The sequence below is a fragment of the Coniophora puteana genome, assembly GCF_000271625.1.
Source record: "Coniophora puteana RWD-64-598 SS2 unplaced genomic scaffold CONPUscaffold_5, whole genome shotgun sequence".
Lineage (NCBI taxonomy): Eukaryota > Fungi > Basidiomycota > Agaricomycetes > Boletales > Coniophoraceae > Coniophora > Coniophora puteana.
In genome coordinates this window covers 2,543,778-2,554,981 of record NW_006913057.1, presented here as the reverse complement: position 1 = coordinate 2,554,981, position 11,204 = coordinate 2,543,778, and the positions used below count along the sequence as shown (strand labels likewise).

Genomic DNA, 11,204 nt, shown 5'->3' with positions numbered 1-11,204 from the left:
ATGCGCACACAACGAAGCGCAATGTAGTCAAGATTGGCACCGAACTACGCTCGGTCATCGTATGTTAGCACAGCCAAGCGCATATGCTGTTACATCCGCAGGCCAGCTGAGTCTTCGTCATTTGCGCTGCTCTGCTGCGGTCGAAATGGCGATCACATTTATAAGGGACGCACGCAGACCACTAGGTTCATCGACTTCATTCGCGTTCACCGTGTTCCAGCACATAAGCCTTCGTTATATTTTCTATGCCCTTCAGAATGCTCCGTACATTATTCATAACGTCTTTCCAGCTGTACTTCGTCGCAGCCTCTCTGGCTGGACATACCCTCAGCCTTCGCAGAAGTTCCTTCCCCAGTTACAGTGCCACCCTCACTTCCACCAGCTACGGTCAAATATTCGATACGGATATCACTGTGGGCAATCAAACGTTTACAGTGCTCGTCGACACTGGCAGCAGCGATTTATGGGTGCTAGGCCAAGATTACATCTGCCTCGACGATACCAGCAACGCTACCCTGCCGCGCGAGACATGCAACTTCGGTACCAAGACATACACCCCGTCCTCGTCCTTTCATCAGGTCCCGGACATGTTTTTTGGAGAGCAGCTCGGGGGAGGACGCGTGTCCGGCGTGCTTGGCACAGAGGTCGTCACGCTCGGCGACCTGACAGTTAAAGAGCAGCACTTCGGCCTCGTGAACAAGACCTCGAACACTGGGGACGGCATCAACGTCGGCATTCTGGGGCTCGGTTACCCTTCCATGACCTCCGGCCATAATGGCTCTATTGTTGGCTTCGACAACACCACTTTTGACTTCAACCGCACCACCTACAATCCCGTGTTTAACAGCATGATTGCCCAAGGCTTGGTCGACCCTTTCTTCAGCATCGCCCTCGAGCGCACTCCGCTGAACGCGTCAACGGGCCCCGGCGGCTACCTGACGCTCGGTGGCCTCCCGCCCGTGCCGCATAGCACGAACTTTTCGAGCGCGCCCGTCGAGATCGCACCCCTGCCCATCAACTACACAGGCAACAAAGCCCAGCGCTCCTTCTGGTATATCACAGTCGACGGCGTAGCATATGGCAGCAGCAGCAACGACTCGTCCTCGTCTACAATAACGACCAACACAACATCCTTCGGCGCCGTCGTGGACACCGGCAATTTCTACACCTTCCTCGACGACTCTCTCGCCTCGCAGATCAACGCCCTCTTTGATCCGCCCGCGCAGCTGATACCAGGCTCGGCGCCGGGCACTTGGTCGGTGGCTTGCAACGCGACCGCACCGTCGTTCGGCGTTACCATCGGTGGCCAGACGTTCTTCCACGACGGACGAGATCTGATCTTGAACGCCACTTCGACTTTGCATACCCAATCATGCGTCTCTAGCATCGTATCTGACGCTGACGTCTCGTACGGCAACGCAGGAACGAGCGCGATCCTGGGAGACCCGTTCTTTAAGAATGTCGTTAGCGTCTTTGACTTTGGGAGGAATGAGATGAGGTTTGCCGCAAGGACCGAGTCTTAGATAAATTACGTAGTGCTAGCGCGGTCTTCAGCTTTCTTTCCTTCCACTCGTTAGCACTATCCGAGTCCTTACCCACCAGTCACTTCGTTAGCTATAATGAACAGCTGTCATTCTGACTTTCACACAGAAAATTTATCTGAATGTGCAGCATATGCATTGATAACAGTGCACCATCAATAAGCAGTCAACACATGATCTAATTTAAGCAGCAACAGAGACTTCCGCAACAGAGGCAGGCTTGATATGGTCCAATACGTTGGTGGGGATCAGGGGCCTCCTGGGCAGAGCCTGTGCAGCCAGCTCAAGTGCGCCGTCAACCAATGAAGCCGCAACCATATCCTCATCAGGCTTGACCTTGCCCAACAGCTCTTCGAAGTCAGCCCGAGCCTCCCGAACGGCCGCAATGTTGACAACCGTCTGCTCTGTACCCTTGAGGGTGCGAGGGACACCTGCCACGTTGATTTGCTCCTGAGACCAGATCGGGGTAACGTCGTCCATGCCCATGCCTACATTAGCACGCCCGCCCTCACGGACCCAGTCCGAGGTGCGCTTGATGTTGAGCTCAGTGAAGACCTGGTCGACAGCTTGAACGACGCCGTCGATTTGTTCTTGGGTGTGGCGGGGGGTAACAGTGAACCGGAGACGCTCCTCGCCGACAGCAACAGTGGGGTAGTTGATAGCTTGGACGTAGATACCATGGTCAACGAGGAGCTTGTCGCTGGCTTCCTTGGCCAAAGCAGCATCACCAACGAGAACCGGGACGATGTGGGATGGATTGGGGATGACAGGGATGTCCTTGGCAGCAAAGCGTTCCTTGACAGTGTTGACATTGACCTGCTTCAGTGCACGATCGCCGACGTGATGCTTTTGGTAGATAACTGAGGCACGGGCTCCAGCAACGACAGCAGGGGGCAGGGATGTGGTGAAGATAAAACCGGGGGCGTAAGACCGAATCATGTCGATGAAGTCAGCGGAGCCAGCGACGTAACCTCCGACATTGCCGTAAGCCTTTCCGAGTGTACCTGCAGCATACATGTTAATCATACGTCCACGGTTGCACATTAAGTGGACATACCAGAGATGATGTCGATGCGGTCCATGATGCTTCCCTTGACCGGAGAAGTGGCTTGTCCAGCCTTTTGCTGAGCCTCGAAGTCGAGGTGTTCAGCAACACCGGCACCGCGAGGTCCGTAAAGGCCGACAGCGTGAACTTCATCCAGGAAAGTCAAAGCGCCGTACTTCTTTGCCAGGTCACAGATTGCCTCAATGGGGCCAACACTCCCACACATGGAATAGACACTCTCAAAGGCGATGATCTTGGGAGTGTCAACGGGCCATTGCTTGAGCTTGTTCTCCAAGTCCTCCAAGTCGTTGTGTTTAAAGATAACCTTCTTAGCACCCGAGTGACGTATACCCTGAATCATGGACGCATGGTTGGAGGCATCGGAGAAGTAGACACAGCCAGGAAGCTTTGAACCGAGGGTGGACAGTGTGGCGTCATTGGCGACGTAACAAGACGAAAAGACCAGGGCGGACTCCTTGCGATGGAGAGATGCAAGCTCATTCTCCAGCGCAAGGTGCATTGCACTATTTCCGGCAATGTTTCTAGTGCCTCCGGCTCCTGCGCCGTACTTGTTCATGGCACGGCTATAGATAGAATATTATTATTTTGTAATGCGGACCAATGGACGATCGACGTACTGCATGGTCTCTAAGACGACGGGGTTGGTACCCATGCCGAGGTAGTCATTGGCGCACCACACTTGGACCTCCTTTTTAACGTCAGCAGTGTGTGCCACAGGGAACTTGGCTGCAAGCCTGTTAATGTTGTTGAAGTAGCGGTAGGACTGGTCCTTGCGCTTCTTGTCGAGCTCGGCGGAGAAGAAGTTGCCGTAGCCAAAGGTGCCTTCGGGGGCGGCAGCCTCCGGGGCCTTCGCCGTATCCTTGACAGCCGGAGCAGAAACGGCAGCCTTGTGGAAGGGGCAGCCAGAAGCAGCAGCCTGCTGAGCAACACTGCCGTGCGCTTCTTTGGCCTGAGCGGGCTTGTGAGTGCCAGCAGCCGCGAGGTCGTCGGCCATGCGAGCAGCAGCACGCGCAGCAGCAGCGTGGGGGCACTTCTGTATGTCAGACTCCGAGGGAACGGCGTCAGGGAAGATGCCATTCTTATGGTGGATTTGCTGCACGTCGGCTTGACCAGCGACGCTGGCATAGCCAGATACAATCTGGTTGGAGCGCAAAGCAAGGGCAGGGCCCATGATAGGGCAGCCAGTGGCGCGCTCGGTGAGCTGGGAGAGCGACGGGAAGCGCGGAGACGAAGAGGTGCTCAGGTGGCGGATCGTAGAGCTCTTGGTGCCGCCCAGGAAGGGGCACGAGGCCTTGAAGCGGGCGAGAGACGAGAGTCTTTCCATGATGGACTGACAAGTGCCCTAAGAACAGAAAATGAGACTTTATGAGGAGGAGGAGTTGACTTGACACGTACCGAACAAAAAGACGAGGAAAGAAAGAGGTAACCGGTTGACTACGAGAAATCCGACTGCATGATATAAGAGTCTGGTAATATCTGTCTTCCGATTGGCTGTTGCCACTCTCTCGTAACTCTCCCACGAGCAAGGCTCTGGCTTCCCTACAAAGCCCCAGGATCTTGTTTCGTGTGAGTGCGATCTAGGACCGCTTCCGGTCTTTTCCATTCGTCTGCGAATCCCTGCAACAAGGCTACTGCAAGGCCCAATTGAATGCCAAGTCACCTTACAAGAAAAGAACATTAGCATCATTATTGTTGATCATTCTACATAGCTATAGAGCTAGTCTAGAAACGAAACAGCGCCCCATTCTACGCCTTCATTGAGCCAAGGCAGCCCTCCAAAACATCCACCGCAAAGTCCACCTCATCCTTTTTGACGTTCAGCGAAGGAACCAACCGGACGGCGTTAGAACCGGCTGTCAGCACAAACACCCCGCGTTCCCGTGCTCGCCGTACGATCTCCCCGGCGTACGTGGCATCCTTCACCCCCAATCCCCGAATCAACCCGCGGCCCCTGACCGCCGGCTCCAATACTTCGGGGAACCACCTCGGCAAAGCTTCCAGTCGGCCGGTCAAGTGTGCGCTGACTTCCTTCATATTTGCGATAAAGGGCCGCTGACTCAGTCGTGATAATGCATGATGCCCGACAGCACAGGCCATGGGCGATCCTCCGAATGTCGTACCATGGGTACCTGCGCAGTTAAGGGTAGTTGTCATCGCACCTTATCCTCGGGCACAAAGTGCCTGTGCAGAGTGAAACTCACCTGCGGTCATCGTCGACGCAATTGTATCACGCATGAGAACGGCGCCGATGGGATATCCGTTCGCGAGCGGTTTCGCCATCGTGATCATGTCAGGATGGCAATCCGTCGGCAACGATGAATGGGCCCACAGCGTTCCTGTCCTGTACAACCCACACTAAAACGACCATCAGTATCAAAACGCACGCACACCGCCAACCATGAGAGTAAAAGTACTGACCTGAATCTCATCAAAGATGAGGACTGCACCCACTTCGTCGCAACGCTTGCGAAGAGCTCTCAGCCATTCTTGTTCCGCCGCGTTGATGCCTCCCTCCCCCTGAATAGGCTCGACGATAACCACGCAAGTATCCTCGTCAACCAGCGTTTTCAGCCCGTCGTAGTCGTTCAACTGGCCGACCTGCACGCCAGGAATGAGCGGCAGGAACGGCACCTGGTACTTCGGCGTCGACGTGACGCTCAGCGCGCCCATGCTGCGCCCGTGGAACGAGTTCTGGAAGCACGCGATCTTGTACTTGGAACACTCCGGATCGTCGACCTTGCGACCGGTCCTGGCGGCCCACCGATCCTTGCCCACCTTGCGCGCAATCTTGAGGGCACCCTCGTTGGCCTCCGTCCCCGAATTGGCAAAGAAGACCTTGGCGCCTGAGTTCGCAGGAGACGACTCCGGCGGGCCTCCCCCAGCCGCGAAGCCCAGACCGCCCTCCTGGTGTGTCAACGTGACGAGAAGCTCCGCAAGCTTCGGCGCCCACTCGTTGTGGTATACATTCGATGTGTGCAGAAGCTTGGACGCCTGCGAGTTTATCACCTACAAGCGGGGATGTGTTTGTCATAGTTACAACGTAGCCCGGCCAGGTGCACGTACCTCCAGAATGCCGGGGTCCGCATGACCAAGAGCGTTGACGGCAATCCCGGCGCTGAAGTCCAGGAACTTCCTTCCTTCAGTGTCCCATACCCAGCTCCCCTGGCCGCGTTCGAGTACAAAAGACGGACGGTCATACACGGGCAGCAGATACGTGCTCCCGGTCGTGAGCGTAGCCTGAGTTTTAGCCGAGACGGACTGTTGGTTGGAGAAGTCGTACGTGGGTTCGAGGTACTTGGTGCTAGGCGAGGAACGCGCCGTGGATGCAGCCTGAAAAACGAAACGCGCCGTCAGACGCGTCCGATCGAGCACATGGCCAAAAATTTACGCACCTCCGAGACGGAGGCCATGCATCGCGATGAAATCCGCCCAATACAGTGAGCACGAGATGAACTCGCGGCAGTAGTCCTGAGAGTGGAATACATGGTCAAGAGGGTCGCCGTGGTCGGTGTCGACTCGATGAATGAAAGCAGAAAAAAGGCCGGTTATGTGAGGGGCAGGCAGGGCTGGCGAGTCCAGAGCCGAGTCAGTTATATGACTCACCCACGCACACAATCTGCTGTAGAGGCTCAAAGGTCTCGAGGCACACTGGAAGGCTACTGGGAGGCCTAGGATGACAGCCTGCCACTAGATACGAATAGCATAACATCCGCGAGGTGAAATGCGGTCATTGCCATAGGCTCGGGGGTAGAATCCACGCTACAGGTTCATGCTGTTGAAACACGCACCATGATGGCAGCACTTACAGCTCATGCATTGGACGTGTATAAATGGGAACTCATAATTGGTGTCCATGAATATTACAGGGACTACGGGCGTAGGAACCGACCATGAAGCATATGTATTACATGTACAGGAGTGGAAGCGAACAGATGCAAATAACGTTTTTTGGACCACACTGATCACAGCTAGCTTATCTCGACTCGCTTCGTCCCGTGCTGACCGACATGGAAGAGGATCCTGCAGAGTCTGATCGTGCCCGGCCAGTCGACTTCGGAGACGCAGTCAGTTTTCGGCCCCTCTCTTCGGGAGACAAAGAACGACGTCGAGGCGAAGCAGGAGACATGGATCGGCGCCGGTCCCGGTCCAGCGAGGGAGACCTGCGAGGTGAGCGGTAACGGCGGCGAGGAGGGGAACGTTCAAGCTGGGGCGGAGTCGGAGGTGGCGAGCGCCGTGAGGGAGGGGGTGGTGTGCCAGACCGCTGATAGCGTGCGGGAGGAGACCTGGACCGATCAGAAGACGGCGAGCGGCGACGCGGAGGAGGAGAACGAGAACGCGAGTTAGAACGTCCCCGCCGCATGTCTCTGTCACGTCCGTAAGAGCGCCGCGGCGGACTGCGGCTTCTACGCTCTCGTTCTCCACGGAAGTCTCGCCTGTCCCTCGACGGAGGAAGCGGAGGGGGAGGCATGTCCCTCCGTCGCCTATCTGGATCCTCGCCCTCCCTCCGTCGCCGATCTTCCTCACGCCGCCTGAGACGATCGCGCTCTCGCTTCTCAGCCTCCCACTTCTGCCTCTGCTCCTCCATCTTGGCCCTCTCCTCGTCCCTCCTCCTATCCCTTTCCTCCCGCTCTGTGAGACGACGGATCTTGTTTTCCTCTTGCTTCTCGCGGTCAAATGCCTCGCCTTCAGAGTAGTCGTTCCTTGTGCCCAAGGCACGAGCCATTTTACTCAGCTCGGCCTTTTTGGCGGCAGCCATTCCATGAGTATCAGAAGGCTTTTTTGCGGGCCCAGCAAAGGACATATCGGCGAGAAGCTTGGTACGAAGCTCGTCAACCTTGACTTCAATTTCAGCCTCGGCCAGATTGCTGCACCAAATTAATTTAGCACAAACACGAAGACGAGTGAAGGAAAGACATACCCTTCATCTTCGAGTTCTAGCTGCAGCTCAAGACACTTGACCTCTACCTTGCGCTTGCGCTCGTGTTCAAGAATACCCTCGTCTGGCTCTCTGTGCTTTGGAGGAGCTGCATCCCAAGCGGTAGCTCTGTCTGAAGGAGTCTGGTGTGTGCGGAGTGTCGAAAGGTTGCGGACGACGTAACCATTCGTGCCACTAAAATAAAGTAGAGTATGGGCAGATGTCCAGCATTGATAATATACTGACTCACCTTCCACGGGGAGTTGTCAAACCAATGCCGTTGTACATGGTTGTGTCTGGCGAGAAGCAAGTCCGGAGCGAGGAGAGGTGGCGAAGAACCGTGGCAAAAGCAGCGGATCACGTGCTGGAAGGCTATGCGGTATACGGTTGTGCTGTAAGCTCAGGGGCCTCGGCACGTTTGCAGACGCAAGCCTTCGGGCTGCTGCTCCCTTCACTATAAGCACTGGGCGTGCCCTCGTCCGCACCCCCCATAACAAGCGCCAGCAAGGGGACTGCACTCGACCTCCTTATCCATCTACCACCATGTCCGCCTCCGCTGCAAGCTCCACCGTCTTCCTTCCTCTCCCTCCCGCACGCGATATCCCCGTCACCTTCTCTGCCAGTTTTCGCAGTTGGTACGTCCCATCACAACCCACTACACCCAATCTCTCTTAATCGATACCAAATAGGTGGGCCTCGGGAACCAAGGAGGGTGCTGCCGCCGAAGAGCGTCTCCTTCGGTCAGTCTCTTTCCCCGCATCCCTTATCTATACACCATTTCTCAATTAATGTATACCAGACGGCTGCCCTTCTTCTACCCCGAGAAGATGACCCCTTCTCGCGGCGACAGCCCCGTCATCGCGCACAGGGAGCAGATCAACCTCGGCACCCCGAGGCACTACCTCAACACCCTCTCGATCAAGTCCACCTCCCCTGCTCCTAACGCACCCCCACCAGCCGTCATGCTCCACGGCTACGGTGCCGGCCTCGGCTTCTTCTTCCGCAACTTCCCCGCCCTCGCCAAATGGGCAGGCCACCGCGGCACAGACGTGTACGCCGTCGATTGGCTAGGCATGGGACGCTCCGCCCGCGTGCCCTTTGCCATCCGGGCGAAGCGTGACGACATACCCGGACGCGTCAAGGAGGCCGAGTCCTTCTTCGTCGACTCCCTCGAGGAGTGGAGGGCCAAGATGGGCCTGGATCAGATGACCCTCATAGGACACTCGCTCGGCGCATACTTCAGTCTTGCATACGCCCTCAGATATCCGACGCGTGTCAATAAGCTCATACTTCTCTCGCCTGCTGGCGTCGCTCGCGATCCCAACCTGACAATGCCCTCTCGGGAGCTGACGGATACCGGCGACTCGAGTAGCTCGAAAAGCGACTCGCTGACACCAGCGTCCAAGGGTGAGGTCAAGAAAGTCCGCGATGAACAGAGGCGGGAAAGACAGCAAGAGTCACGGATGCGCAAGGTGTTCACTTACCTCTGGGAAGAAGGATGGAGCCCATTCCAGGTTGTCCGCTCGTCTCTTTTCTGGGGACCTCTGCTTATTGGGAAGGTAAGCTCGGAGAACAACGAGACGTTCGGTATGTGACTAACCATCTTGCAGTACTCAGCCCGCCGATTTGGTGGTCTGACGTTGGATGAGACCAAGGATATGCACGATTATATCCTGAACATCACTCTCTCAAAGGGGTCTGGCGAGTATTGCATTTGTAGGTCCCTTCCACACACTTGATCTATCATTAGCTCATTAGGCGATTAGCACATGTACTCGCTCCTGGTGCTCACGCCCGCATGCCTATGGTTGATCGTGTCGCTGAGCTGAAGATTCCCATCACCTTTGCCTGTACGTGCACTCGAGTCACTAGCATCACACAGCTCACCATCATTACAGACGGGGACCAAGATTGGATGGATCCCAAGGGAGGTTCGCAATCGGTGAAGCATCTCAGGCACGCAGGCAACGAGCAAGGACGCATGTACATCGTACCTAATGCAGGTCACCACCGTATGTATTGGTCTCTTCTGTTCCTGCAACTCCTGGCTCATCATCATAACAGTCTACTTGGACAACCCGAAGGCAGTCAATGAACTGCTCATCAAGGAGCTCGATCGTCAACCAAAGCAAAGCCGTTCCAGCACGGCCTCGAGCTCGTCTCAATAAGCCTCCTGCATGAGAACCACAAATTTGTTCGCTTAAAGTTTCTTTTATTTACGGGACTCTGGCTTGGAATACGGATAACATTAGAGGACTGTAGACAGCACGTTCCTCCAGGGGGCCGTGCATATAATACATTCCCTGTATAATCAGATAACTCGCGCCAAGGAACTCTCGTCTTGTAAGCATGCATAATATAACAGCTCTTCGATCGGCGCTATGCAGCAGGGCGACCTAGACGCTCGGGATATTTGGCTCTGATCCGTTCCGTCAAGTCTTCTTCATAGATTTGATCTGGTCCTAGCTGATTACCCAACGTCAACCAGCTACGGAACAGCGCGTCAATGCACCGAAAGTTAATAAACCGACGAGACAACGTACCCTGGTCGGACGTTGTGTTTTCGCCCAAAGATCTCGACCTTACGACCACCAGGGCACATACGTTCGATCAAACCGTACACCTCATCTGGTTTTCTGCTGGTTTCTCGGACCTCGCTCACGATGACATCAGTGTCGACCCCGCGGTTGACCCACGAAGGGAATTTGAGGTTGCCCCGCTCATCCACATTTGTCTTCACAGCTACCAACATGTGTTCCTTAGTATGATTGAGCCAATGCCCCGTTCGCCCCGTGCGAATTACGCGCTGGAGCTAAGGCGGGTTATAAAAGGAGCGAAGGAGCTACAGTTAATAACGACGTGTTCCATGGACGAGTGGCAATATGAAGATACCTGATTGGTTTTGACCCAGACTACCTCGTCAACCCGAGTGTAGCCCCACACGCGCAAACATTCCCGCCCCACCTCCATGGCACGTCCAGTGACCCACAGGAACAGCATACCCTCATCCTGCAATGCCGGTATAGGCATCGCCCTCATCTCATCGTCTGTCATCGTTCCGTACGGCAACTGATAAACTTCATTAGTGCTCGGCAATGCTTGACTTGGGAATGAACGGACACTCATGTGGATGTCCCAGGGCGGGTCGGCCATGATAACATGGAACTTTCCTAGCACGGAATAGTCAAAGCGCCGCAAATCACAGTTGATCCATTGTGGCGGCAACTATATACACCAAGACAGGTCTAAGCCATAAAAATCGAAAGACACAAGAATGCAGCCAAGCTCACAGGAGTTGTATGCTCGCTATCTGGCCCATTGCCTATCCTCAGTTGGAACTCACGGCTGATCTCCGTTCTGGACGGCTGTCCGTGCTCGGCATTGTTAGGATGACTCGCTGCGTCACTTTCGTCCCAATCAAGTTCAAAGTGGAGATATCTGCATGGAGCCTTTTCTTTACCGCGTCCACCAGCACCCAGGCCTGAGGGAAGTGACACGCGAGTCGAATTCGACGAAGGAAATGGAGGTATGGATGGTGACTGCGCATATGTGGGCTCAGAGTAACAGGTGTTCAGATACGAGCAGTGACCGAGCGAAGGGTCAGTATGTGGCCGAAGAAGAGGGCGAAAGTGGACGCGGTCACAAATCGACGGATGGTCAGACGAAGCGAGGCTATGCTTGG

The 11,204-nt window shown here is 55.4% G+C and overlaps 5 protein-coding genes across 5 annotated transcripts; 2 read left to right on the top strand and 3 right to left on the bottom strand.

Moving 5' to 3' along the window:
* Positions 1 to 353: 353 nt before the first annotated feature.
* Positions 354 to 1,505, top strand: CONPUDRAFT_21226 (acid protease; the record flags this gene model as incomplete). The annotated part of the gene is made up of 1 exon (XM_007769091.1): positions 354 to 1,505. A coding segment is annotated over one exon (1,152 nt), but the record flags the coding sequence as incomplete, so codon positions are not given.
* A 164-nt stretch (positions 1,506 to 1,669) lies between these two features.
* CONPUDRAFT_165123 (5-aminolevulinate synthase) lies at positions 1,670 to 3,991 on the bottom strand. The gene is made up of 3 exons (XM_007769981.1): positions 3,225 to 3,991; positions 2,599 to 3,170; positions 1,670 to 2,545 (listed from the first exon to the last, which is right to left on the bottom strand). The coding sequence occupies exons 1-3, from the start codon at positions 3,929 to 3,931 to the stop codon at positions 1,725 to 1,727; spliced, it is 2,100 nt and encodes a 699-aa protein (XP_007768171.1). The 5' UTR covers positions 3,932 to 3,991; the 3' UTR covers positions 1,670 to 1,724.
* A 307-nt stretch (positions 3,992 to 4,298) lies between these two features.
* CONPUDRAFT_82009 (acetylornithine and succinylornithine aminotransferase) lies at positions 4,299 to 6,109 on the bottom strand. Its single transcript, XM_007769647.1, has 5 exons — positions 6,000 to 6,109; positions 5,671 to 5,937; positions 5,026 to 5,613; positions 4,809 to 4,962; positions 4,299 to 4,736 (listed from the first exon to the last, which is right to left on the bottom strand). Exons 1-5 carry the CDS (start codon positions 6,015 to 6,017, stop codon positions 4,354 to 4,356), a joined length of 1,410 nt encoding a protein of 469 aa, XP_007767837.1. The 5' UTR covers positions 6,018 to 6,109; the 3' UTR covers positions 4,299 to 4,353.
* Positions 6,110 to 6,429: 320 nt separating this feature from the next.
* On the bottom strand, positions 6,430 to 7,810 carry CONPUDRAFT_103846 (cwf21-domain-containing protein; the record flags this gene model as incomplete). Its single annotated transcript, XM_007769980.1, has 3 exons — positions 6,430 to 7,472; positions 7,526 to 7,717; positions 7,773 to 7,810. 3 exons carry the CDS (start codon positions 7,808 to 7,810, stop codon positions 6,581 to 6,583), a joined length of 1,122 nt encoding a protein of 373 aa, XP_007768170.1. The 3' UTR covers positions 6,430 to 6,580.
* A 155-nt stretch (positions 7,811 to 7,965) lies between these two features.
* On the top strand, positions 7,966 to 10,010 carry CONPUDRAFT_103845 (alpha beta-hydrolase). Its single transcript, XM_007769979.1, has 7 exons — positions 7,966 to 8,157; positions 8,212 to 8,262; positions 8,322 to 9,081; positions 9,133 to 9,238; positions 9,289 to 9,372; positions 9,421 to 9,534; positions 9,587 to 10,010. Exons 1-7 carry the CDS (start codon positions 8,066 to 8,068, stop codon positions 9,688 to 9,690), a joined length of 1,311 nt encoding a protein of 436 aa, XP_007768169.1. The 5' UTR covers positions 7,966 to 8,065; the 3' UTR covers positions 9,691 to 10,010.
* Positions 10,011 to 11,204: the final 1,194 nt, after the last annotated feature.

What these genes read in the sequence shown, in the direction of transcription:
- CONPUDRAFT_165123 (XM_007769981.1), bottom strand. Translation starts at nt 3,931, where the DNA reads ATGGAAAGACTCTCGTCTCTCGCCCGCTTCAAGGCCTCGTGCCCCTTC. An exon ending in GTCGTCTTAGAGACCATGCA is followed by an intron (nt 3,171 to 3,224) that starts GTACGTCGATCG and finishes TTCTATCTATAG; the next exon opens with CCGTGCCATGAACAAGTACG. An exon ending in CCGCATCGACATCATCTCTG is followed by an intron (nt 2,546 to 2,598) that starts GTATGTCCACTT and finishes TGTATGCTGCAG; the next exon opens with GTACACTCGGAAAGGCTTAC.
- CONPUDRAFT_82009 (XM_007769647.1), bottom strand. An exon ending in CGGACCCCGGCATTCTGGAG is followed by an intron (nt 5,614 to 5,670) that starts GTACGTGCACCT and finishes CCCCGCTTGTAG; the next exon opens with GTGATAAACTCGCAGGCGTC. An exon ending in TCATCTTTGATGAGATTCAG is followed by an intron (nt 4,963 to 5,025) that starts GTCAGTACTTTT and finishes TGGTCGTTTTAG; the next exon opens with TGTGGGTTGTACAGGACAGG.
- CONPUDRAFT_103845 (XM_007769979.1), top strand. Translation starts at nt 8,066, where the DNA reads ATGTCCGCCTCCGCTGCAAGCTCCACCGTCTTCCTTCCTCTCCCTCCC. An exon ending in GTCTGGCGAGTATTGCATTT is followed by an intron (nt 9,239 to 9,288) that starts GTAGGTCCCTTC and finishes TTAGGCGATTAG; the next exon opens with CACATGTACTCGCTCCTGGT. An exon ending in GATTCCCATCACCTTTGCCT is followed by an intron (nt 9,373 to 9,420) that starts GTACGTGCACTC and finishes CCATCATTACAG; the next exon opens with ACGGGGACCAAGATTGGATG.